This window comes from Miscanthus floridulus, chromosome 3 (assembly GCF_019320115.1).
Source record: "Miscanthus floridulus cultivar M001 chromosome 3, ASM1932011v1, whole genome shotgun sequence".
Lineage (NCBI taxonomy): Eukaryota > Viridiplantae > Streptophyta > Magnoliopsida > Poales > Poaceae > Miscanthus > Miscanthus floridulus.
In genome coordinates, this window is record NC_089582.1 from 132,697,954 (window position 1) to 132,725,161 (window position 27,208).

The 27,208-nt window shown below is 43.1% G+C and overlaps 2 protein-coding genes across 2 annotated transcripts; both read right to left on the bottom strand.

Moving 5' to 3' along the window:
- Positions 1-1,375: 1,375 nt before the first annotated feature.
- LOC136542485 (insulin-degrading enzyme-like 1, peroxisomal) lies at positions 1,376-15,362 on the bottom strand. The gene is made up of 26 exons (XM_066534952.1): positions 15,065-15,362; positions 14,885-14,960; positions 13,628-13,695; positions 12,588-12,679; positions 12,434-12,507; positions 12,310-12,353; positions 12,167-12,218; positions 11,461-11,583; positions 11,246-11,358; positions 10,983-11,145; positions 10,379-10,471; positions 10,210-10,295; positions 9,505-9,591; positions 8,838-8,941; positions 8,614-8,716; positions 8,439-8,534; positions 8,177-8,366; positions 7,666-7,727; positions 7,313-7,417; positions 4,266-4,467; positions 3,917-4,125; positions 3,414-3,538; positions 3,255-3,306; positions 3,046-3,132; positions 1,995-2,117; positions 1,376-1,923 (listed from the first exon to the last, which is right to left on the bottom strand). The coding sequence occupies exons 1-26, from the start codon at positions 15,245-15,247 to the stop codon at positions 1,672-1,674; spliced, it is 2,964 nt and encodes a 987-aa protein (XP_066391049.1). The 5' UTR covers positions 15,248-15,362; the 3' UTR covers positions 1,376-1,671.
- A 2,115-nt stretch (positions 15,363-17,477) lies between these two features.
- LOC136542486 (mavicyanin) lies at positions 17,478-24,087 on the bottom strand. The gene is made up of 2 exons (XM_066534953.1): positions 23,792-24,087; positions 17,478-18,065 (listed from the first exon to the last, which is right to left on the bottom strand). The coding sequence occupies exons 1-2, from the start codon at positions 23,958-23,960 to the stop codon at positions 17,674-17,676; spliced, it is 561 nt and encodes a 186-aa protein (XP_066391050.1). The 5' UTR covers positions 23,961-24,087; the 3' UTR covers positions 17,478-17,673.
- Between the last annotated feature and the right edge of the window lie 3,121 nt (positions 24,088-27,208).

Genomic DNA, 27,208 nt, shown 5'->3' on the forward strand with positions numbered 1-27,208 from the left:
GGCTCGCTCGAGGCTGGCTCGGCATCAACCCCGTCACCGTCGCCTTGATCGACTTCTCTGACGGGACGTCACATCCAACTAACGTGTCCAACCACTCCCGCGACGTTAGCCGAACGACGACACGATACAGCGGACTGGCCGACGAGACAGGAGTCACATCGACGCCATGCCGTCCGGGATAGGACGGGGCAGGGGTTACCGGCCGCTGTGCTCGGCACTATGCCCACGGCTGACACCCGTGCTGCACTGTGCTGCCTAAACCCTGCTCCAAGGACAGCGCGGCATGGAAAGTCAAGTCCAGGGTCCCTATAGCCTCGGAATCGACGTACAAAACCAACTGCTCCCTCTGAGCCTCGGCTATCCGTTTCCGGGCTTCTGTAGCCTCGGGACTCGTGCCCGCCAAGCCCCCCACAATGGTTCAGCCTCGACACAGACTAGGCCTCGGTTCTCTACGTTGTCAGCACTCTGGGACCGGCACGTCAGCTGCAGTACGTGTCATGCCCTACATCAAGCTGTAGGAGCCCCCACGTCGTGCACAGGGCCAAGCTCCTGTAGCCTCGGAATCAGCGCACCGCGCCGTCGCATCTACCCAGCCTCGGCTCTCCGCGCCGGTCAAACATACAGTGACCAGCACGCCTCCAACCGAAGAAGGCGCGCATGCCACCACAGGAGCTCCCACGTCGCACAGGATGAGGCGTGACCGGCGCGTCGCTCCAGTGCACCGAGGACAAGGCCGCTCCACCGACCATGCCGCCACAGTGATGAGTTGCAGGGCTCGGACATACCACCTCTGCTCACAAAACGCCACGTAGCAAATACATGTACCGCCCCTGTGCGTCCCTTCGACTATAAAAGGGAGTGACCAGGGCCGCTTCGAGAGGAGACTCACACGTGTAAGCAACGCACAACACTCTGTAACACACACGCTTTCCTCACTGCAAGAGATCAACATCTCAAGCAACCCACGCCACTCCACGCAGAGACATGAGACTTAGCTCCCTCTCTCGCTCAGCTTGTAAGCCCCTACTACAAGCACCTCGATGCAAGGAATACAATATCGCTCTCTCAGACTAGACGTAGAGCACCTATTGTCTGAACCAGTATAAATCTTGTGTCTCTTTGCATCATCCATCCGAGATTAGGGGCACGCAGTACACTTTCACTAGTCGGATTGAGGACCCGCCGGACCCAAAACACCGACAGTTAGGAATTCCTTCCTTTTAGCTCAATGGCATGTTCCTAATTTCGTTAGGAACTCTTTTTAGCTCAGTGGCACTGGCATAGCTGGTATTTCGTTAGAAATTAAGGTTTCCATCGAAAAACGTCCAACTTCTGCATTTGTACCCATATACCGTCTCCAATAATCCAAGCTAGGTTAACACAACATTTCCTTTTTTTCTCTTTTTAGTCTAATATATGTTGTAATGTCGTATCTCAGACCAACCAGACATGGCTAGATATTTGTCTTTACCAGGCAATGTGAAATCTTACAATATCAGAATATTTTAATGAATATAGTGAAAAAAGACCATAGATAAATGCCCTACTATGGTGTCCTCGATGAAATAAACTATGAACGTAGATGCAGGTCAGCCTAGTCCAACAGAAGGGGTTGAACACAAATATTATTCTTTTTCAGAATTTTACAGAAAGAGATGAGAAAATGTTGAACTATAACTTCATCTGACCAACACCTCCCCTGAATGATCCATATAAAGGCCTCGATCTCCTGAAGCTGTAAATATCAGTTATCTCACACGACTGAGGTGGCGGAGCATTTTGCACTATTGTTTCGTACTCGGCAGAATGGAGACCACCGTACACCTGTATACTAAGAATCTTCTTTTGTGGTGCATTGACCTTGACATGATCATTGAAGAAGTCTATCAACTCTTCCTTCTTGAGCTCCCTCAGTGCAGCAACCTGCCATCATAGAATTATCTTGAGACTTGAGTTCACAAAACAATACACGAAGACAATCAATGAGTACACACCTCTTCTTGTTTTCTATGAAATTTGAGGGTTCCTTCCGAAATCTCTCCCCAGAAGAAAGCTGATTCCTCGCGGATGTTTTTGTATTTCTCCAGTTTCATATCAATAAGAGCACTTACATTACTCTGCAGGAGAGGCCATACAATTGTTATAAGGTACATACATAAACCATAAAATGCTGTAAGAGAAGCAAACAGGTTGCGTTGTGACTTTTGTTTGGGGGTTTTGTGATAGAAAGCTGAATCCTCACATGTCCCTAGTTTTGTGACTTTCTGTGTTTTTGTTGGGTTTTCCCCCACTTTTGTATCTCTACTTTGAAGTGTTTTGGGACCGGCTTTTCCCTCATAATAATAATAACACATGCAGGCACTATTTCTGGGAAAAAAAAATCAAACGATTCTCCTAATAAAAGTGCCAGTCTCTCTGTTAACAACTTCTGGTTAGAATTTAGAATGTTCAATCCAATGTTATAATTTCCACTGGAGGCCTGGCCATGGTGCTCCAGATGCTAATGCTCGGAGCCTAAGTGCCAAAAGATCAGAAAACACCAGAAGCAAGCTGCCATAATTCCAATCAAAGAAAATCCATAGCACAGCAAAAGTTGAACCAACAATACGACACAGTAAACGTCTTAGGGAATAAGATAAGATACTTCACTACTGCATCCTACCCTTGTTCATTACCAACGCATGGGTGAAGAAAGAGTAATGTATCCTTCAGGATTAATAATAAGTATCGGTGGTTGGAAATGCTACTTGCTTTAACATTCTTGTTGAGAACAACACAACTTGCGATAGCTTTATCTTACTTGTCTGTAAAATAAAAGAATCAGGACCCTGGTGCCAGACAGCATAGATTTTTAAACTATGATTTCCAAGCATGTAATTTTTCACTACTAATTAAGAAGTTTATGTATGGGTTAAAGCATTAATATGTTAGCAGATAAACATCCCACAATCACCAGGAAATAGGAACCAACATCATTAAAGATTGAAACAGGATGCTGAGAGCTTGATAAAACAGTAATTACATGGAAAGAGAAGCACGTCTAACCTTGAACTCTGCATCAGACATCTGGTAGAGAGTGCCTTCAAACATCTTCAGAAAATTTTCAACTCTGGCATCCAGATTGGCAGGATCCTATTGAAAATTGTACTGAACTTATTAGAGCTGAAGAGTAATTACACATGTTCACAAGAAGCGCTAGAATTGTGAAGAGGAGATTTAAAAATAACAGAAATGGATAAAATTAGTACATTTACCTTCACAGTTGACTGGATTATAAATTGCAACCCACGGACACCTGAATCATTCCTGGGTGAACACGCGTACACATTTTATTGCCAAATGCATCACACAAAAAGAAAAGGACAGAAGACAAATTCTCAAATAATCATAAAATAAGAAAGGCTTCCTTGTACCTTTGCCTAAGCAGCGCTATGTAGCCAAGTTGCTCAACTGATCGCAATTGATGAAAAGCTGCCTGCTTGCCAACAAGAGCAAGTAGTTGAAGTAGAACATTTTGCTTGACATTATCCTGATGAGTCTGCACAGATGAGGATATTGCTATAGCATTACATTGTGTGGCAGGTGGCAAATCCTGAGTCCTGGCACAATGGAACTGATACACGCATGCACAAAATTAAAGAACAGGACTACATGAGCATCGCCTACGCCACACAGTTAACATGGTGTAACACTATGACATCCCTTAGGTTAACCACCTAAATTTGCTATATGAATCTACCAATAGCACGTTTTTAGAATCAATTGTTATTACTTAGAGGTAATTTTCACTGAAAACAATCGTTCATATTCAATAGATGAATCTGCCAATATCACGTTTTTAGAATCAATTGGTATTACTTGGAGGTACTTTTCACTGAAAACAATCATTTGAGAAGAACACGTATAGAAAGCATGCCTGAATATAATGCAGAAGAGCAGAATTTTCATCTTGGTGATTTGAGCACATTGCTGGATAATAGTATCTCAAACCCTTTTCAAGCTTTACAATCCTCTTGGAAAGATGCTGTGATGGGGATAGTGGCTTGCAAGCACTAATGGGTGCATTGAATAAGACATCTTCAACATGGTGAATGATATTTTTTGCTTCATTGGGTTCAATATTACCTGAAATTGATATATGCAATCAAGAAGGATAACAATGCAGAGGATCCTCAAGTCAAGACAGAAAAATATGAATCAGGGTATTGAATCAAATTCTTTTGAGGACATATCAAATATTCAAGTCAACTATTAAATAGATAAACCTGCAAAATAACACTCAATGAAGGTCTTTGACAGCAACCGAGGTAAAAAAAATTCTAGATCACTAGCTTCGAGGTGGGAAAGTGCAGAAAATTCCTCATCCCATGGCCACGCTTGGTCCTCCAGTATCAGCGAACAATAATACAAGACTTGCTGGTATGGCTGCCGAAATTTGAAATTCTCATACTTCTTTGTCATAGCTTCCTGATGGCAAAAAAGAAGACGTCTTTAGTTCATACAAAGTGCATAGAAAGACAGTCTCAGCTTGCAATTGCATCACCTGGAAACAAGTACAGTAGGTTGAGAGGAATAATAAGGAAGGCATGACCAGAAACACTTTTTGATATTCTAGAGGGTAAAAGATACTATCAACTCAATTATTATTAGATAATAAAAGTCACAATTGAAATAACAAGCAACAAATGTATGCCGTGTTGATTGCCCATAGATATTCATATAATTTTCTTTACATAGAAATATACTACAACAACATAGCCTTTCAGTCCCAAGCAAGCTGGGGTAGGCTAGAGTTGAAACCCACCAAGAGCCCCTAGTCAAACCACTGGACTACGGAGGTTTTTTTGTTGAGAAACATACTACAACAGGGTGACAAAAAAAACTTAGGACACATTATTGCACATGTACTCAGTCCCAGCCACAAATTACCTTTTGCATTAAAAAAACAAGAAGATAGAATATTTGATCCTTGCACTGTGTTTAATGAAATAAAATGAGACGTTGAGAAGGTGAAAGCTCTAGTTTGGTTTTGGTTAATTGATGAAACCCTAAGTGTTAACCTAGTTTATCAAAGTGATTATGAGATAGGTAGCACTATTCCAAGTGGTGAATCAAATGAAGATCATGACATGATGATGGTGATTCCATGGTGATGATCAAGTGCTTGGACTTGGAAAAGGAGAAAGGAAAACAAAAGGCTCAAGGCAAAGGTATAAGTGGTAGGAGTCTTTTCGTTTCGGTGATCAAGATACTTAGCGAGTGTGATCACACTTAGGTTCGATAGTCGTACTATTAAGAGGGGTGAAACTCGTATCGAAATGCGGTTATCAAAGTGCCACTAGATGCTCTAACTCATTGCATATGCATTTAGGATCTAGTGGAGTGCTAACACCCTTGAAAATGTTTGTGAAAATATGCTAACACACATGCACAAAGGTGATAACATTGTGTTTAGCACTTGGGAGTAAGGGTTCGAAACTCCACCGGCGCCCTATACAGAAAAGACAGGGTTTCATATAATGCACCGGACACTGGTCACACAGTGACCGGACGCTGGGGTCCTACGTCCGGTCAATAGCAGCAGTGAGCGCGCTGTCTCGGTCTTGTGACCGGATGCTGGCGCGAAGAGTGACCGGACGCTCAGGGCGTGCATCCGGTCAATGCTGACGTACGCTGACGTGGCGGCGCACAGAGGAGACAGTGAGTGACCGGACGTTAGGGTGTGTCCAGTCGGTGGTGACCGGACGCGTCCGGTCGTGACTAGTACCTTACTGAAAACGACCGGACGCTGGGATCCTGCGTCCGGTCACTTCAAAGCAGCGCGTCCGGTCACAACTTAAATGTACTGATGACCGTTGAGATCGGGCGATCAGTGTTTGAAGCAGAGGACACGTGGCACGCATCGCGCGACCGGACGCTAGAGTCCAGCGTCCGGTCGATCTGACCGGCGCATCCGGTCGCCCTGTTTTTCAGTGGACTGAGGAGCCAACGGCTCTATTTCGTGGGGGCTTCTATTTAAGCCCCATGGCCGGCTCAAGCTCACCCTCTTGGCCATTTGCATTGACATAGCAACCTTATAAGCTTAGCCAAAGCCCTCCAACTCATCTCCATCATTGATTCAACATCTTTGTGAGTTTGAGAGAGAATCCAAGTGCATCGCTTGAGTGATTGTATCTAGAGGCACTTGGTGTTCGTGTTTCGCTGCGGGATTCGCTTGTTGCTCTTGGTGGTTGCCACCACCTAGACGGCTTAGACGGCTTGGAGCAGCGGAGGAGGATTGGCACGAGTTGGTGATTGTTCGTGGCCATCTCCGGTGATTGTGAGGGGACTTGTACCATCCCCGACGGAGCGCCGAAAGGTAACACTAGTGGATTGCTCGTGTCATTGAGTTACCTCACTTGTGGATAGGTTCTTGCGGTGTCCAATTGTGTGAACGAGGTTCGTGAAACACCTCTTAGCCGCCGAACCACCAAGTGTTGGTCGACACAACGGGGACGTAACATGTTGGCAAGCACGTGAACCTCGGGAGAAAATTGGTTGTCTCTTGCCCTTTGGTATTCGCCCGGTGATTGATTTAGTATTCATCTTGTGATTGGTTCACTCCTCTACACGGCGGTATAATTACCCTACTCACTCATTTATATACTTGCAAACTAGTTGTGGCAAGCTCTTTAGTGTATCTAGAATTGAGAGCTTGCTTTGTAGTTTAAGTTCATCTAGTGGAGCTCTTTAGTGTAGCAAGTGTGAGAGCTCTTAGTGAGTAGTGACATAGCAAATTGTGTGTTTAGTAATCATAGCAACTAGAATTGTTGATAGGTGGCTTGCAGCCCTTGTAGAGCTAGAGCAAGTTTGCATTTCGCTATTTGTTATACTAATCAAGTTGCTCTAGTTGGCTTGTAGATTTTTAAATAGGCTATTCACCCCCTCTCTAGCCATATTAGGACCTTACAAGTGGTATCGGAGCCGTGGTCACCGTTTGATTGAAGGCTTTAACAACCTCGGTGTCAAATTATGGCTCAAGTTGTGTTCAACCATGTGAGGGCAAACCACCATTCTTTGATGGCACAAGCTATGATTATTGGAAAAGAAAGATGAGGATGTATCTTGGCTCAATCAATGATCAAGTCTCTTTGTTCTGTAAGAGACAGACGGGGGAACAAAAATTCTGAGGGTTAAAATTGGAGTTTCCAAATTGGATATTTGAATGTGAACCAAGTCCCAACTCTTAAGGACTCCTAGAAGTTCTGGACATACAACTCACAAAATAACAACAAAACAACATGCAAATTTGCAGGGAACTATTGTTTATTACCTTTATCACAGAAAAACGGTCAACCTTAACTTTAAATTCTGCAATCTTGCCAATAACAGTCTCCAGAAGGGTTCTCATTTTGTCATTGAAGCCAACCATAGTTACCTACAAGATAGTACAGTGTACAGACATCGAATGGTGAAGGAAAAGCATTAAGTTTTAAAAAAGAACACAACACAAGAAATTCATTTTGTATCAATGTGAGCATGCATGTTGTACATTAGGGCCAATGCTCAAGTAAAATCCAGAAGTATTATATCAGTCCAAGTACTATATTTTTACAATAGTCAAAAAATAAAAATAACCAAATTATAGGACTATTATATGTGTGTGAGTTACTTGAAAAAACCAACCCGAAAACCAGTGTCATTTGGCTTAACAGCATAATAGAGGCCAGCAACTTGAGCGTCATAAGCTGAAAGCAAAAACAAAATTGGTGTATCATTACAGAAGCTAGAGTGGAAGGAAGTCTGGAACAAGTTAACTTAAAAAAACAGTAACAACCTTCCATGATACAATCCCTGACTCATGACAAAACATGTATCTCAGAAAGTTAAGGGCAAGGGATAAAATTTGTGAAACTCATTTCACGGGCATCCCATATTGGCATTTTATGCGATTTTTTTATTTCTTTAACTGATTGTATTAACTGATATACAGGCATATGAATTATTGCTAACACATTCCAATAAGAATTTTTTTTCCACAGTTCCCATTTCTAGTATCTAATACATGATGTATCCAATATAATATACCCATGATAAATTATATGAGAAACAAGTGAAAGAATGCACTAAAAAAAATTGATCAGCTTTTGTTGGAACTTGGAAGAACCATAAAAACAGACATCTGAGTCTGACATACCGTAATCATTCAGATAGTCCATAAGCAACCTCGTGAATACATCAGTAAGAACTGCTGACTCGGGTGAGCTTTGGGACAGTGGACAATGAAAATCCATCTTGATATAAGCCTTGGGTGTGAAAAACATTGTATCGGGCTTGTACCAGAGTCTAGAAAATGGTGTCTTCCTCAGCATGGCAGGAAAACTTACCTGGATGTAACAGAGAGATAGAGCATAAGCAAACCAGATAAAGTTAAGCAGGCAAGCCATTCAAAATATTACCATTTCCTCCACACTTTTCAATGAAAGATCTCTTGGAATGAAGATGTTTTGTTTTGGCAGGTGTAGATCTTCCTCAGGGGCTTTCTCTACCCATTTCTGCAAAATAATTACAGGATATAAGACACAGGTACTTTTCTAGCTTCAATACAGAAAGTAATAATGTCCAAAAATGTACCTGTATGATTGATGGAGGGACAGCTTCAACAGAATATGATGTACCATACCATGGCTCTGTTAAGCTTGTTTGCCCTTCAAAGTTTTTCGATTCCCAGAATATTCTGGTAGGAAATACGGAGAGCAAAGAGAGATTTAAACAGAGGGAACAAACAAAATGAAAGGCAAAGAAAATAAATTTCTCCATTTGTAATTTGTATGCTCATGTAGTGCCCTGAGAATGACCTTATAGTTTCAGGAGTTAATTCATTTAAAATATTCTGAATAGCATCTGGTGAAAACTTTGATGGCACAGATGAAGCAATCAACCAATCTTCTGGTGGAAAAATCTGTGGTAATGACAAAAAGGATCCATTAATGGGTGGCATAGTTTACCATTATTATAAAAAAGATAATAAGCATTTGGGATAGCTTACTATATAAAATAGCTTATACTAAATCTAGGGAACTACCATATCCCAATATTATATATAAAACCACATTGTACAACATTTGTATAATTTTGTGTGAATTTTCCTACATATAGATCAATATTCAGCACACACAGATTGCTATGTGCCTAGACATATGATTACCACAACCATGGAAATTACAAAATGAATAGTTCTGTGGAAATAAAATGTACGATGTTTCTACATATTATTTTGGTTCTTCAATGGCATGCAAATTAAAGAAAATGCTGATACAATGCTTTTCTTTCATTCAATCAATAAGCTTTACTCATTGTATAGAGAGTTATTCACTAAGACTTGCCAAAGTCAAGATATGATTTAAATATATGTGAACTGCACTACAGTGCATCAGATGTTACCACAGGCATGTGCAAATAAATACAGTATACAAAAGGGCAACAGTTGTGAAGATAAATTTAAGATAAGCATAACTGAAGCACCTGCATGTTTGAAGAAATATTTACAACATAATTGATAGGAGGGCTCTTGTCTCGATAGTGGAATCCTGTCTCACAGATAGCTTGAAGCTTCAAAGTCCAACAAAAATGTATTAGTACACAAAAAAGTACATGAAAAAATCTGAAGCAAAGGAGAGAGAGAGAGAGATCAACATTTTTACATTGTTGAACAATGCATTTGTATGACTTGATCATTTTATTTCGCAAATCAGAGAAGCCTATTTTATTTATGCAAGTGTTGATGATACAAACAAAAATGACTTTTTCAACTTTCAAGCCAAGACCCATGTTTAATTGGGTGACAAAGGAACATGCATTACATTGCAAGTATACCCCAAAATCAGAACTGTCCTGTAGGTTCAATTAACTGAAGTAGAATATATCAGACAACTACGAAATAAGAACAAGGGTTGAACAAATCATAACATGGTACTATATCTCATGAAAAATTATTTTCAATGCAGCTGTTTGTTCATATTATAGTGTTAGGCTGGTATTACTGATAAAGGGTAAGTGGCCTGATCGACTAAATTCTGAAATACACTAATATATTCATGGAAACTGAAGGAATCTCTGACATGCATGAACAAAGCTTCAACTCATGACTCATAAAAATGATTCAAATTTGGTAATGTACAATATTATTCATTTTTTTATAAGAAAAACATGTGTTCCAGACTAGATTGCCTCATCAAATATCCACTTAGGAGTTTCAGAGGTCTGCAGCAACTTTATATATCTGAACAATAGTCCAACAGTATCCTCCATGTGTTCTATCACCAGTAATCAGATTTGTGATTATCACTTACATTTCAAAAGTTGATATCAAAATGGCCCTTCAGAAATTATAACTCACCCTGGCCTACATCTGTGAGCTGAATAGTAACAGAGAAGAAAGAAAAATCATGACTCCAATCCCCTTCACCAGCTTTCAAACTCATAGCCCATCCTGAATATTCAACAGAATTAGAATTTAACCATGATGACCAAATAAAGAGGATAAAAAACAGAGTGTACGTAGTTCACATGACACAATTGATCATGACATCTTGCAAGAATTAAATGTTGCAACTAGCCTATGAAATGGTGAAATGAAAGTGTGCACTGAGAGACTGTTTCATTCACAGTTACCAATACCGTCATGTTTTGGAAATAGTGAGATGAAATCTCCCACTGAGACTGTCCTAACAGGAATGAAGCAGAGACAAAAACATAACCACACATTCATCCATGCATACTGCAGATAAATGTAACATAAAATAACAATAAAGAAACAAAATTAGGGCTCTGGGAATGACATGAACATGATATATAGACTCACTACTCGGACATAAGAGATTTAGAACAAACACACACGGAGGTAACCCAACTTAAAAGCCCAAGCAAACACGTCTTTTCCCTCTTCTGGCATGACGTAAAGGTTCCTAAACTGCAACAAAGGCCACAGAAGGATAACTTACCCAACTTCTTAAGTATGTAAAAAAGAGATCCTTCTCCTTCATGACCAATCAGATGGCTAATGTACCTGCAAGGGCCTTCTTTGTAACGCCGGACATTGGGAGTGATTGGAAATAGGATTCTCAAAGTGTGCCCTTGTTTAATGGGAACTGCTTTGACAAGAATCTGCAAGGGAACAACTCGCATAAACAAGTGTACGAGCATCTGTAACTGCAAGTCTCACTTGTCAACTCATATCCTGTAATGTAAATACTAAATAGTAAACCTGGAGATGTTCACGTGTACATGGATGCCCAGGAAATGAAAATGGCTTCCTCCCAACATCTCTAATATCGCAGAACTTATTTTCAACGAGGTTCTGCAAGCTATCGAGACTCTCTGCAAATACAAAAGATATGAGAATTGAGAAGGAAAACAACCAAAAAAAGATTTTAGCTGCAGATAGCTTGTAATGAAATGCAGAAAAGTTTGATGGAAAACCTTTTCCATACACGACAAGTTGCATCAAGTTGGCTGAGTAGTGTGAATCATAAAATTTAATAAGCTCAAGCCTTGTGTCCAATCCTTTCTCCTTTGCTTTAACTTCAAGAGTATACCAATTTCCTAATCAATAAGAATTCTGAAATCAGTTGAGGAATTGTCCAATATTTCAAGCAAGCAGTGAGAATCAGTTCTAAGGAATTGTCCAGTATTTGAAGCAAGCAATGAAAATCAGTTCTAAGGAATTGTCCAATATTCAAGCAAGCAGTGAAGCATATATCATAAAAAACTCTTTATTACACTGAAACTTCATTTATTGTTGAAGCAAAGAGAAGACATCTAAGCTGGCTGTAGGAGGTTCGTACCACACGACTGAGTCATTGACCAAGTCATCATTCATTTAGTTATTCTCAAAATGTTAAGGTCTTTATATTATGAACTCCATTGATTTTAATATTAACAGTAAGAAACTCATATCTACTGGGAGCTTTTGTGCTGTTACAAGATTCTATCACAAACAAAAACTGAAATAAAAGATTTTTGGGAACAACCAGTATGAATGCCAAAATGAATAGATATCATGTTACTAAAGGAATGAAAGACATAAAATTAAGTAGAAGGTGAGCAGTGTATTCTCAATGTCATTAATAGTATGTAATGTAAGAACAGAAAGGGAAGGGGAAAAAAACATTGTTCAGATAACAACCAGTGCTGAACTTATGATAAGGATGATTCTCTGCACAAAGATGCTTCTGAAGCTGAAAACAAGAAAGGACAGGTATGAATAAAATCAGATCTCTGTAACTAAGCTGTCTGCATATTTAACGTGAGCTTGGAAAATGCAAGTACCTGACTCATTCGCCAAGGATCTGACAAAAGGTTTTTCTGATTTTCTAAAAGTGGAAAACGGAAGTTAGAATTTAAAATGTGATTCCAGCAACAGCAACAGAAAAGAGAAAAAGATATCACATACCAGAGTCAACAGCTTTTATTTCCCTAAGTGTAGCATCTGGGGACATCAATGGCGTGATAAAAAATTGTGCAAACCTAAGATTAGATGGCACAAGCATAAGTGAAATTCCGCACAAGGAAAATAAGGTAAAAATAAAGAAAGCAATAGGAGGTACCTATCTAAAGCATCATGCAGGCTATCACTGTTCACATCAAAATGGAAGTTTGTGTGTTCAGAAGATGTGAAAGCATTGGTTGAACCACCATGCTACAAGAAAACACCCATTATCCAAGTACTTATACCATAAGCAACACATACGACATAAATTTAGTGTAGATAAAATGCACGGGTGGTCCTAAACTTGTCCTAGGGTACCATCAGGTCCCCGAACTCTAAAAATGCATTTTTCAAGTCCCCAATCTTGTCCTAGGGTGTCATCCAGGTCCAAACTGTCAAAATAACATTTTCAGGTCCCAAACTTGTCACGCCGTGTCATCCAGGTCCAAATGAGGGTGGTCCCACATGTCAGACTCTGGCGCCCATCTCCATGCTCACCTATCTTTGGTGAAATTGTGAGCTAGCGAAACCTTGATCAAAATTTGGCACATTTGGGCACAAACCAAAGATGACCGATCTGTGATATAGTGCTTTTTTATTTTGCAAACTTGGTAATGTCGATAGGTTGTTAGTTCAGGATTTAGGATATATCGAGCGAAAATGTTCCTTGGGCTATAACCAGCTTTCAATTTTCAATTGTTTGTTTTTCCAATTTTGTCTTTTGTGGGAAAAGAAAAGTTCGAGTAGTTTTACTGAACTCGTTATTTGAGTTAGAGAAAGCTGATTTTCTCTACAGTTGTATTATTCTATCCTGACCAAATAATGTCTAAGGCTTTCAGGTCTAAAAACAAGTAAAACCAAAAACACTACAATTAAATGTTTTATGATGGTTTAACTATTCTAGTATTAAGCTTCTCCTTGTCGTGTTCTAAAACAGTTCCACTGTGCCAACAAAACTTCTAAGAAAGAAGTCAGTCACTACTAATGACTTGAGGAACTGCATCCAGGAACTAAAGGAGAAAGTAAGATTTCATTGTCAATGCCAGCTAAATCCAATAACAAATTACAATAAAATAATTATGGCCATTTACAGGGACCTATTTGTAAGTAATATAAATAAGACAAAGACAATTTTCAACCTGGCAAAATAAGGCATACCTCTGCAATGTACTTTGAGTAACTGTCTTCTTCTGGATATTTTTCACTAGCATAGAAAAGCATATGCTCTGTAAAATTGGAAACAATCATAAGGATAGGGTTTAAAAAAGAACAACCCACATAGTATTCAATTTCCATCAAGATGTTAGTAAAACTACAACTAAAGAAATATAAAAGCAGAACAATAAGTGTCTATATATGTAAAAATACAAATTAGATATATTGTTTATATATTATTGATCAAGTCCATAAATATTTAATTATCACCTAAGGATCCCGGCAATTAAGTAAAGCATCAAACCAAGCGAAAAATGCATAGATAAAATTCAGGAAACTTTATAGAATATCAGACAACCTGTAGAGTTCATCAGCTAATTCAACTGAACTTTCAACTAGTATATGCCATCCATAAATGGGAGCATACTATCAAAACGACAACATGTAACAGTATTCTCCAAGCATGAATCACATTATTTATGCTTATTTTGTTGTCATGCATGTATGGATTCAGATGAGTAAGTTGTCCTGATGCTTTTTCACCACTAAGCCTTGAGATACTTCCAGATTTACTGGGTAAACACTTAGTTTCTCCAAACTAAGTGACTCTACGACTCATCATTTTTCAGGATTACTGATCGTGGGGTGTCCCAGTCCACATATCATCAAGCAATCGATACCTTTTGTAAATTTCACATTAGTGACAAATGCCAAGAAAGTTCTTCTCAGCACGACATGTCCGTTCCACTCATCAAATTCAACGATATTTTGACTGCTGATAAAAGTTCTTTTTGAGACGTTTTTTCGCAGATACCAGTACAGACTTGGATGCTCAAGTGGAACCTAGCAGGTTTCAGAAGAAAAGAAAAAAAAAACATGTTCGATTGGACCTAGAGTATCGCTCATCCTCCCTTTTCATGTTTGCTTGCACCTAATGTCTATAATATAACCCTATTTATTTCCATGTTTGATCACAGGAATACATAAGTAACATCTGTTTCACAACCAAATACAAATTCAAATGCACTGTGACAAGCATTGGGACATGAGTTGTGATAAACGACAGTACATTGAGAGCACAGCAAATAAAAATAGTAACGTTCACGTATTTCTCACTTCCGAGCTATTCACAACCAATCAGGGAAAAGCTACGGACAAAAATCAGGATCAAACTGAAGCTAAACAACTCCAGTAGTCCAGTTGAAGTACAGTAAGCTGAGTTCAGAACTTCAGATCAGCAAGACGAAACAGAGCACTGACCAAGGAAGTGCGCCAGCCCCTCTAGCCCATCGGGATCGCAGAAGTACCCCACCGAAACATTCATTGACGCCGCCGCCTGCAAAACAAAGCACAATTCACAACCTCGAAATCTCGCACCAAAATCCAAAACCCACCGCCAAACCCCGTTCGGTCCATCCTAGCCCGATCGAAGTAGCAGACCTTATCGGTGTCGGGGTCGCTGATGAGCAGGCACTCGAGCGAGTTGGGGAGCACGACGCGGCGGTACCCACGCTTGTCGTTGCGGGGCCTGATGATCTCGACGTCCCCGGTCGCGGCCAGCGGAGGGGCGGCGCCGTTGGCCGGGTCGCCGGGGGCGTCAGTCTCGCGGGGCCTCGAATCCATCGCGGCGGCGTCGCAGCCGCCGGGTTCGCCGATGAGACTTCGCGACCGCGACGCTTGGAGCGGAAGTTGGCAACGAAGCGGGGCGGAGCAGTTGAGCTGAGCTAGTTTGGTTTGGCTTTGCTCGCCGCTGTTGGATTTGGAGGGGATGGGTGGGGGCTGACGGCGACCTGCGGCGCGGGTCAGTCCAGTCAGATATCAGATAGTCAGATTGGCTGGCTTTCCGACGCTTCACGGCACACGGCTTCTGGAGTAGGAATGGACTGGGCCGGGCCGGTTGGGTGAGCCAATCTGAAGGCGGCACGGTCCACGTGCTGCAGCCGCTCCGTGACTGATCGCGGAAAATACGGGGGAACCTAGAAACGAATTCAAAAAATACATTTTAATCGTTTAACAAATTAAAATTTAGTACATTCATATGTGCAAATATATATACATGTGTAAAATTCAGGATACAAACTCAGAACTTTAAAATTCAAGCAAAAATGATAAACTTGAGGTATATGTGCACTGTAAGACAAAAACGTCTTTCTAGTACACATACACATGTTAGGGCATGTTTGATTACTTTTCTGGGCACTGTTTGGCCTTGCCGGTGAGTTCGGACGTTTGGTTCTTTGCTCCGAATCCTGGGAGCTTGTGATGCTCGTGCGAAAGAGCGGAATTGGCCTGCTTGGCTGGGCGAACGTGTTATCTATGGATTTTCTAGTTTGAGTATTTTGTCTCTAGTGGACATGCATTTAAATTTATTATTTTTGTATGATTTTTTCTGGTTTAAGTTTGCATCCTAACTTTTGCACGTGAGTACATAGTGGGGGTGTTCGGCTACAGCCACAACGGCTACAACTATAGTAAATGTGTGTATGTGTGTGTGGGGGTGGGGGTGGGGGGTGGGGGAGAAAGTTGCAGTCGCTGCCGCTGCTGCAACAGCATGTTCTCTCCTCACATGTTATTGTAGCTGTAGCCGAACACCCCGGTGTTTATATGCACTATGAATATGCAAAGTTTTAGATTTTTTAAACAACCAAAATAACTTTTTAAAATTGGTTTCCAATATTCACCCAGCATGTAACTTGCCCCATATGTTTTGCCTAGTTCGTGAAGGTTCGCTTGATTCTAAACAAAAAACAGCAAACAAAAAACTCCCAGATTTTTCTTTCCAAAACAAAAGGAAAAATATGAATTTATATTCACAACTTTTATACACACCATGTTACGGAATGACTTACTATAATATTTTCTAATCATACTTTTTTAGTATATCTTTTTATATAATTTTGTAGTTAACCTTTCATGACAACTATTATAGAACATTTGTAGCCAATTTTTGTTCATAACTATCAGTGAGCAACACCTTTTCATATACACTTTTCACCATAATAACCATTAAAATATTCCACAAATTTTATTAGATCGGTATTTGTATTGTCATAGTTTACCAAAAACCGACGATAAGATTAGATGCACTTTCACTTTTCTTCACACACTAACCCATCCTAGCGTGTCTTGGCGTCAATTTTGTCCTTTTCCATTTTTTGACAACACCAATCTTGCACGTTGGTTGTCCTCCACCACACTAACTAGTATTCTCTGTCCAGAAAGAATGTAACTATAGAATTTGTGCAAGTCAAACTAGCTTAGGTTTCATCAAGTTTACGGTGAATATGTTTACTATATAAAAATATATTTCATAATTAATTTAATGATACTTATTTTATATCATAAATATTATTATTATTTGTATAATTTTGATCAAAATTCAAACCATCTGACTTCTCAAAAAATGACAACCGTATTTTTTTTGAGAATTTACATAATTCTTTTGAGAATTCTTTGATCCAAACAAGCCCTAAGCTCTCAATGGGTCCGAAAATCCTGGCCTCCCAACTTGTTATCTGCCTTGGCGAATGCCTCCTAGAAGAAAAATGAACTAGAAGGAGATAGAAAAGGCATGATTTTTTTTTACTTTATATCGTCTCTAGCTGCCTACATTACACCTACAAGGTCAGATTCAAAGTCGGCGTAAAGCGGTGGCCCATTGCTGTGCTTGTATGGTGTCGACCACCGAGCGCTCTTTCTTTTAGCTTGACTTTATCCCAGACTGGTTGTCAGGGTTAGCAGTCGTTGATTGTACTCCTGTTATTGATAAATGGAAGCTCTGTTTTGCCTTAAAAAAGTCAGCGTAAAGCACAACGAATTTCAGACGAATATAAACAGCCCAGACATGAGAAAATTGACAACCGGCAGAAATCCCCATGGCATACCAGGATCCACAGAATAAGAGCAGTGCATGAAACCAGGCGGCACAAAAAAAAAGTAAAACAAGCACAGATCTAGGTGCTAAATGCTCATACGGCCACAGACACCGTTCGGTCCCTCACAATTCACAAAGGCGCTGTCCCCTAGCCGACAGACACTACACGACCTGATCATGCCAGCATGGCCACGGCCAGAGAGAGCAGGGACGCGGCGACGGTCGCGGCCACGGAGCTGGCGGAGAGGGCCTTCGGCGCGGCGTTGGGGTGCGGCGACGGCGCGGTCGTGGCGCCGCCGGAGGGCTTGGAGCCAGAGGGGGTCGGGGATGGTGCGGCGGAGGGGGACTCGGAAGGGGCAGCAGAGGAGGCGACGCGGATGTCCACCTTCTGGCCGGCGGCGCAGTGGCCCGGGAAGCCGCAGAGGAAGTAGTGGTGGCCCGTGGTGTTGAGGACGACGGAGTCGTTGCCCGTGGACCAGGTGGCCATCGGCTTGCTGGCGCCGCAGTTCTTGTAGTCCGCCTTGCTCACTGCCAGCACGTCGTGGAACTGCTTGTTGTACGTGAACACTGCAAACATGCGTCAACAAGATCACAAGTCGTCAGACATGAATCAATCAATAGTCACTAGTTTCTTTCTTTTTTTTATTAACTAATCAGCAGGAGCAGTGCTATATAGGAGTATAATAAAATTAAGGAGGAGAATGCCAGTTTTACAAAAGGTTGTTACTTGGACAAAACTAAAACAAACACAAACACAAACGCAGGCACTAAAGTGATGTGGGTGATTCTATCCATGTTCCATGGATCCCCACACATAGCCAATAGCTTCAACAACTGACAAACAAAACCAGTAGTAAACACTGATCAGTAAGATGTCCCACATGGTCAATAAGTCTGCAGCTGAAGCCTGAAGAGGCTAGTGCCATGTTTGAAACAGAAATGAATCTGACACCAGCATGCAGCATGATGGCATCATGAATTTGACGAAGTTACTAAATTGCTGAGCTTAGGTGACCAATTTCATCTATGCACCTCATCATGCTAATGTCCTATTGTATTGTAAACATAAGAAACGTCAACATCCTCACGGACAAACTTTTTGGTTGCCGGGGATTAAAGCATAATGAATTATTTATGAAACATAGCTCATATCAGCACGAATCCTACCAACCCACTCAATGGCGGTACCGATCACCTTTGGTGAAAGTGTTACAATTCCACACTATATAGTTATATCTGCGTTATTCATGAAAATTCCACACAGAAATCCGTGCCAACAAACCAGAATTTTTATCTCCACTCAACAGCTACTTTACTAATTGCATAGATATGGTGGACAGAAGATTCACCTTGGTCTAAGAAAGGCAGAATTCAGTGCAGCCGTGGAATAAAGAGGTAAAAAACGAGCAATTTTGACTTGAGTGGCATGCATCTCTAGACTCTAGTGGATGAAATGATAAGAGAAGTGATCATCATGGCAACTTTACAGCTCATGGGCCTACCCCAATCTAGCATCCACATACCACATTGCAAGCATGACACTGGAGCTGTGCTCCACATTGGCAATCATAGAAACCTTTTCTGGATGGGGTTATCCTCATTTGAAGACCTCTCATTACTATAGCTATAAAGATGCTATGCACGCCCTCATCTTTTGGACCCACTGAGAGGGCCGGCAAGAGCTAACAACAACCAGCCAACAGATCGAATCTCTGGATCGGACGAATTGCAAGAGCGGATCGTGGATGAAAGTGAAACGAGAGCCATACAATGAGAGCGCATGCAGCATCGGTGAGTTGGCAACAGGGCCCAGCATTATTTGACAAGTCGTTGCACGCATATAAAAGCCAAAATGTGATGTATTTCAGTCAGATGCGGAGAACAAGTGAACGACACATCACATCATGGTACCGGAGCACTCTACTCTGTATGTAGCTGAGCCGTGGTTCACTGAGGCATGAGTATTAAATATAGATAAAAAAAAATTAATTGTGCAGATTACGACTACTTTGCGAGACAAATTTTTTAAGCCTAATTAGTTCATGATTTGACAATAGAGTGCTACAGTAACACATGCGCTAACGATGAATTAATTATGCTTAATAAATTCATCTCGCGGTTTACTTACGGATTCTGTAATTTATTTTTTTATTAGCATCCGAATACCTCATGCAATATCTCATGTAACATCCGATGTGACACCCCCAAACTTTACATCATAGATCTAAACAAGGCCTGAGAAAGTATAGCATTTTGGTGAATGGCAGTGATGTTCATCATCTAGGGATTGTAGGCTTGCCAAGGTTGCAAACTTTTGCAACCTCTCCCATGCCATTAAAACAGTAGTGTGATTCAGATCCAGGCGGGTGACAAGTGCGAGTAGGCAACTACCGGGTGAGTCTACAGCTCTACGTACATCAATGATGGCCTTGCCACTCGAGGCAATCTGCCATCCATTTCCACCAGAAACAGAAGGATGTGTGGCCTGCGTCTGCGTCTCAAACTCTCAATGCCTCATTGGAGTAAGAGACAGCAGAGTGAGCTTACCTTACCTGGGCGCAAAAGTGGGGCCGGTACAGAGATGTGCATGGTTCATTTCTGGCAATCCTAACACATGGGTTGCCGTGTACGGAGTACAGTCTGAAACGGTTGCATTGCCATGGAATCCCAATGCTGAAGAGGCACGCACAACACGCACAGCAAGGTAAGGCGAAGCCTATCCTATCTTCTTGGCAACATATCAGGTGCAAACTAACTAACCTGTGCAAACTTGAACCCCTCATCCCATCTATTGGATCAGCATCTAGTGGTCATGATTGGTAGTTTCCAAGTTTGCACAGGTTGATTGGTTTGCACATGATACGTTGCCTATCTTCTTTCCCTAACTTGGCTGTGGCATTAAGGATTCAAGGTTAGGTGGTGTTTGGATCTGGTGACTAAGATTTAGAAGATATGTCGGGAGGGTGTTGTATGTGGTGTTTGGATACTAATAAAAAAATAAATTACATAATCCGTCAGTATTTTATGAGATGAATTTTTTAAGCCTAATTAATCCGTCATTAGCATATATTTACTGTAGCACCACATTGTCAAATTATGGACTCATTAGGCTTAAAAAATTCGTCTCATAAATTAGTCACAAACTATATAATTAATTTTATAATTAGTTTATATTTAATACTCTATGTATGTGTCCAAACATTCGATGAGACAACGACTAAAATTTAGAAGAGCAACCAAACGCCACCTTAGATAGGAGTTGGGACAAGTGGAAAGGTGCTGTGAATGCTCTGTCACGGCCTCACGGGAGAACCGTACGAGTAGAAATGCTCTAGAATGTTTTCTTTGGCCCCATTCGTCTGGATGAATTTGGATGAATTTATAGGAATTTGTGAGAGAAAAACACTGTCTCGGATAAAAAAAGAAACGGATCAAGCTGAGTTTAAAGACATGCGAACGGAGCCTTTATGTTCATAATGTGTATCATGTGCGTGGGATTTATTTTGTACAGTACTGTATTTATTTGCTGCGTGCCTCAAAACTGTCATAATGGATAGCACTAAAAGTTAAGCAAGCTAAGGCCCCCTTCGTGTGTCCTTAAACTCGACTTGATCCGCTTCTTTTTTTTATCCGGAACAGTATTTTTCTCTCACAAAATCTTCTAAAATTTCTTTAAACTATCCAAATTCCTCCAGAACCATACCATGTATTCCACTGCCATTCAACTTTCTTAAGATGATATGGTGGTCCAGCGGTAAAAGCAGCTTCAAGTTTTTCCAGAAAGGAGAAAGCAGTTCGCAGGCCCGTTCGAATAAGGTAGTGTTTAGTTCCCAAAATTTTGCAATTTTTTTTAAGATTCTCCGTCACATCGAATCTTTGGACGCATGCATGAAGCATTAAATATAAATAAAAAATAAAACTAATTATACAGTTTAGGCGAAATTCACGAGACGAATCTTTTAAGCCTAATTATACTATAATTGGACACTAATTGTCAAATAACAACGAAAGTGCTACAGTACCATTTCACCAAAAAATTCGCCAACTAAACAAGGCCTAAGAAGAAAGCCGCTTTCACTAAAAGCTACTACTAGAAAAGGTTCATTCATCACAGGATTAAGGTCTTGTTTAAATTCAGGGTGTAAAATTTTAGTGTGTCATATCAGGTGTTATATAGGGATGTCGCATAGGGTGTTCGGATACTAATAAAAAAACAAATTACAGAATCCGTCAGTAAACCGCGAGACGAATTTATTAAGCCTAATTAATTCATCATTAACACATGTGTTAATATAGCATCACATTGTCAAATCATGGACTAATTAGGTTTAAAAGATTTGTCTCACAAAGTACTCGTAATATGTGCAATTGGTTATTTTTTCAGTCTATATTTAATAATCCATATGTGTCGAATAAGACGTAAATTTTTGAGGATCAACTAAACCAGGTCTAACCAGCGAAGGCAAAAGCTTGTTGACCTCTCGATAATTGTGGAGCACAGCGCACGTTCTTTTGTCCTTTCGCTAGCGAGGCAGTTGTCCTTTCGCTAGTGTAGGAGAAGGCTTGACTGTGCGTGACTACACGGTGATATCACTCGCATGCCATGCTCTTTGCGCTGGCTAGAGAGCAGAGACAAAAAAGTTCCGGAGCACCGGAGCAGCAGGCATTTGTTTCGGCAAAAGCGTGTCCCTTTCCCCGGCGGAGCCGGACGAGTGCAACGGACGGCAGGTCATGACTGATGAGCAGTGGCCGCCAGGCGCCAGGCGCGCGCGCAGCAGCGCCAGCGCCATCCTTCCCGCGGCGCATGCATTGTGCGTGCCGCTACCACTGCTGCCCTGCCCCGTGCGGCCGTGCCCCCACCATTAGCACCGGCTGGTGGTTGGGTGGGGCCGTTCGTCACGCCGAGAAAGGCGCCGGGACGTCCCTGCCGGGCGGGGCACGAGCACGGTCACACCACGTCCAAATGGCGGACGCGGGCCAACGTTCCGTCACGTCAGCCATCACTGAGATTATTGCTAATCCTCGACACGGTCATCCACCATTAATGGATCATTAACTTCATGACGGTGCAGAGGTACTCCTCCCCCCGCCAGCAAAGATTTTGCGGGTACTACGGCCCCGTTTAGAAGCCAAAAAATTTTGGTTTTGGGTACTGTAGCTCGTTTGTTTGTATTTGGTAATTAGTGTCTAATTATGGACTAATTAGGTTCGAAAGTTTCGTCTCGCGATTTCTCACCCAACTGTGTAATTAGTTTTTTTTTTCATCTACATTTAGTACTCCATGCATGTGCCGCAAGATTCGATGTGACGGGTACTGCGCAAAAATTTTTGGGAACTAAACAGGGCCTACCTGTGCTGCCACTACAACTGCGGCCGTACTAGAGCAGATAATAAAGCCAGCGTAGCTAGACGCCGCACAGGCTGACGAGTGACGAACTGACGACCAACGCGGCGCGGGGCTGTAATAAATGAGGCCTCGGCTCCAGCCAGGCAGGCGGCAGCCACCGCTCGCCGTGCCGTGCCGCGCCCGCGCGAAGGTATACACGTAGCGTGGCCACCGATTTTGGGGTGCTACTGCTTTCACGTGTAAAGCGGCCACGGGTAAACGCCAAGGTCTTGTGGATAGCGACGCGGACGGGGGTGGATGCGATGCCTTCGGTTCGGTGGTGCGGTGGTGCGGTGGTGCCGCACCAAACGGAGGTGCGCGACCTTTTCTTTGCTGCTAGGGCTGGGAGTATAGGCTCTCCGACGCCGAGAGGGGTGGTGGAGATTGGACAGGGCTCAAAAAGGACAGGGAAATTACTCTGTACAAGTGTACTTCTTTCCTGCAACTACGCGTCTTCTGATCGCTGCTCAATTTTTTGCCGAGAGTTGTCAACTTGTCAGGCCTAGTTTGTTACTCCAACAAAACGCTACGACTTATCAACCAACTTATCAGAATCTACAGTATTTTTCTCTCACGATAAAACAGTTAAGCCGACTTTAATACCAGCCGAACAGACCCAATTCTCGTGCGGGCTCGAGTGCCACTACTCTAGTGCACCAATCCATCCGGGGTGGGGGTTTTATAGTTCTTGAGAAAGAATTTTCCCAGAATTTCAGCAGACAAATCAAAGTGTGCGTATTTGCTTCAAAATTCTCAGTTGTCTTGTAATGTGCCCTAGTGGAATTCTGAAGAAAATCTATCTAGAGATCGAGAAAACAGAGTGTGATTATTCCTGTGCTGTCGATCAACACAAAGAGAGAGAGAGAGACGACGGACACGGGTGAAGGTGGATGGGAGTGGGACGCACCAACGGTGTCGCCGAGGTGGAATTTCTTGGAGCTGGCCCAGGCGGCGTAGTCGGGGTTGCCCATGATGGTCCACCCGGTCTTGTCGCCCACCTCGTACACGGCCGCCGACGCCACGCCCGCCCACAGCACCACCACCAGCGCGGCCACGGCCGCCGCCCTCAGCGCCATGGCTCCGGCCGATCGAGCTAGCAGCCGCGAAGAAGGGACGAGACGCGAGCTGGGGAGAAACCGTTACTTCTCCTGCTCACGCGCTCTAGCAGTGGGAGAGCGATGGCAGTGTGCAGTACTGGCTGGCTAGCTGACCAACCGAGCTGTTTAATAAAAGCTCCGCGGCCTTCCAGCCCGGCCCCTGCGGGCTGCGGCCCCGCCCCTGGCGAGGTTTCCGGAAACGCCCCTGCGGCCAGCGTTTGGTACGTGACCAGGGTGGTAATTTCAAATGGTCTTCCGCTTTGGCCTTCCGGGTTCCCGCTTTGTTGCAGTTTAGTTGTCTCCGGCCGGCCTGACCAGGGTCTCGTCTGCGCTGCTGATACGGTGTACCGGCCGGCCAGCCGGCGCGGGTCGCTGTCCGCGGCACGCGACCACTGCTGGCAGTTGCTAGCTTGCTACTGCTTACTGCAGCCTGGCTTCATCATCCGAACGAATCTGCACATGGGGTGCAGAAGCGAACGAACGTGGATGCATGCCCGGTCGCCCAGATATTGTTTTGCCCCCCAATGCCCCCTTTGGTCATCGTATGCAGCCGCAGGAGATGAACCGGGGATACTCCCGTAGACCGCACAGCTAATAAGATGTGCATGGCGCGTAGAATACGTCCAGGAACGGGACCCTGCAGTCTTCTCGCCGTCGACGGAGGCGTTTTGCACGAGTACACGGCATAAAACGGCATAAGCGCCGGGGCTGAGGCTTTCCAGTTTCCACCCGGGTCCCCCAAGGCCCCAGCGCTTTTGGCGTGTGTGCATATACAGTCTGTTCGCTTGTTGGTTTCAGCCAGCTCAAACCAGCCAGTCAACAGTGTTTTTCTCTCACAACAAACCAGCACCAGCCAGCCCAAACCAGCCCAGAAACCAACCAGCGAACATGCCCATAGATGCATGCTTGTCGCTGTCGGCGGTGAGGCACTGGTGAGCATATACGCGCTCGTAACGAGTGTACGTTTGATTTCCACCACTTTAGAGCTCCAAAGCTTTAAATGGATGGTCTAAAGTTAGCTCTAAATTTTAGTCAACCTCATATTAAAATTTTAGACCTTAAAAAATAAGCTAAAGTGCTTTAAAATTTTTAGATCTCTAAACTTTAAAGGAGGGAATCCAAACCGGCCCTAAGTTATCGAGAGGATTCCGTTGGTGGCCTGCGTTGCTTTGAATTCCGCAACCTCGCGAGGGACTGTAAGCGGCCGACGGTGCCACCGGCGCCCTAGACAGAAAAGACAGGGGTTCACAGAGTGACCGGACGCTGGTGGTGTAGTGACCGAACGCTGGGTTCAGAGTCCGGTCAGTAGCAGTAGTGAGCACGCGTCTTGGTCTTGTGACCGGACGCTGACGCGAAGAGTGACCGGACGCTGGCAGGGTGCGTCCGGTCAATGCTGACGTACGCTGACGTGTGGTGCAAAGTGGAGACATTGAGTGACCGAAAGCTGGGTGAGTCCGGTCGAGCATGACGGGTGAGTCCGGTCGAGCATGACCGGACGCGTCCGGTCGTGATTTTACGCGAATGGAACCTTACTGGAAACAACCGGATGCTGAGGTCCAGCGTCCGGTCACCTCGCAGCGGCGCATTCGGTCATCACTTAACCGTTGGGATCGGGCGCTCAGTATGTGAAGAGAGGGGACACGTGGCGTGTATCGCGCGACCGGACGCTGGGGTCCAGCGTCCGGTCAATCTGACCAGAGTGTCCGGTCGGTCCGTGTTCAGTGTAGTGAGTAGCCCAACGGCTCTATTTCGTGGACATAGCAACCTTGTGAGCTTAGCCAAAACCCTCCCACTCATCTCCATTATTGTTTCATCATCATTGTGAGATTGAGAGAGAATCCAAGTGCATTGTTTGAGTGATTGCATCTAGTGGCACTTGGCATTCGTGTTTCGCTGCGGGATTCACTTGTTACTCTTGGTGGTTGCCGCCACCTAGACGCCTTGGAGCAGCGAGGATCGTTGAACGGAGGTTGGTGATTGTCTCCGGCTTCGATCGTGGTGATTGTGAGAGGTCTTGTGCCTTCCCCAGCGGAGAGTCGAAAGGTAACTCTAGTGGATTGCTCGTGTCATTGAGTTACCTCACTTGTGGGTAGGTTCTTGCGGTGTCCAAGTGTGTGGACGAGGTTCGTGCAACACCTCTTAGCCGCCGAACCACCAAGTGTTGGTCGACACAACGGGGACTAGCGTGCCGACAAGCACGTAAACCTCGGGAGAAAAATTGGTTGTCTCTTGCCCTTTGGTATTCTCCCGGTGATTGATTTAGTATTCATCTTGTAATTTGATCACTCCTCTACACGGCGGTATAATCACCCTACTCACTCATTTATATTCTTGCAAACTAGTTGTAGCAAGCTCTTTAGCGTAATTAGAATTGAGAGCTTGCTTTGTTATTTTAAGTTCATCTAGTGAAGCTCTTTAGAGTAGCAAGATTGAGAGCTCTTAGTGAGTAGTAACATTGCAAGTTGTGTCCCTAGTAATCAATGTAACTAGAATTGTTGGATAGGTGGCTTGCAACCCTTGTAGAGCTAGAGCAAGTTTGTATTTTGCTATTTGTCATACTAATCAAATTGCTCTAGTTGATTTGTAGATTTTTAAATAGGCTATTCACCCCCTCTAGCCGTATTAGGACCTTTCACATACGACGGCATATTTGCAGGGAACTTTACGCCGAGCCACGTGATAGCCCTAGACGAGCTATTCCCAGCGATCAACAACAGGGCGGGTAGAAGAGCGCTCTTCTCGGATGGCGGAGGATGATCGCGCAACTAGCAGCGGAGCCGCCCAGTTCCTTAGGTTGCAGCGGTGCTTTTAGTTCGGTTTTTACCACTTATGTAATATTGAAGTTTGTAACAGTCTGCTAGGTAGGTCTAGTAATAGCTGTAAGACCATCAGTGCGTTCATCAGAAGCGTGTCGTTTGTACGATCAAACTCTTCTTCTTAATTACACTGATACGTAATTTTTTTACGTATTCGAGAAAAAAATATCAAAACATCTTGACAAATGACAACCGCAGCGGGTACTTGAGAGTCCATATGTCGCTTGGCGCAACCGCACAACGGAACAAACAGCTTACATTTCGCGTGAGTTGCCGGTAGTGGGGTGTAGTAGGCTATGGATGGTTTTGTTTTGCGGTTTCCAGTCATCCAGTGGAATCCACTGTCCCTTTCAATCTCCACAATCCACAGGCTACAGCACGGCAAGCCGCACTCTCTAGCTTGTCGTATCC

Bases quoted from the DNA above. Each gene is read 5' to 3' on its own strand.
- LOC136542486 (XM_066534953.1), bottom strand. From the start codon at position 23,960: ATGGCGCTGAGGGCGGCGGCCGTGGCCGCGCTGGTGGTGGTGCTGTGG. The intron at 18,066-23,791 runs GTGCGTCCCACT...GCATGTTTGCAG, and splicing joins CCACCTCGGCGACACCGTTG to TGTTCACGTACAACAAGCAG.
- LOC136542485 (XM_066534952.1), bottom strand. From the start codon at position 15,247: ATGGATTCGAGGCCCCGCGAGACTGACGCCCCCGGCGACCCGGCCAAC. The intron at 14,961-15,064 runs GTCTGCTACTTC...TTTGTTTTGCAG, and splicing joins GCGACCCCGACACCGATAAG to GCGGCGGCGTCAATGAATGT. The intron at 13,696-14,884 runs GTCAGTGCTCTG...CCAATTTTACAG, and splicing joins GGGGCTGGCGCACTTCCTTG to AGCATATGCTTTTCTATGCT.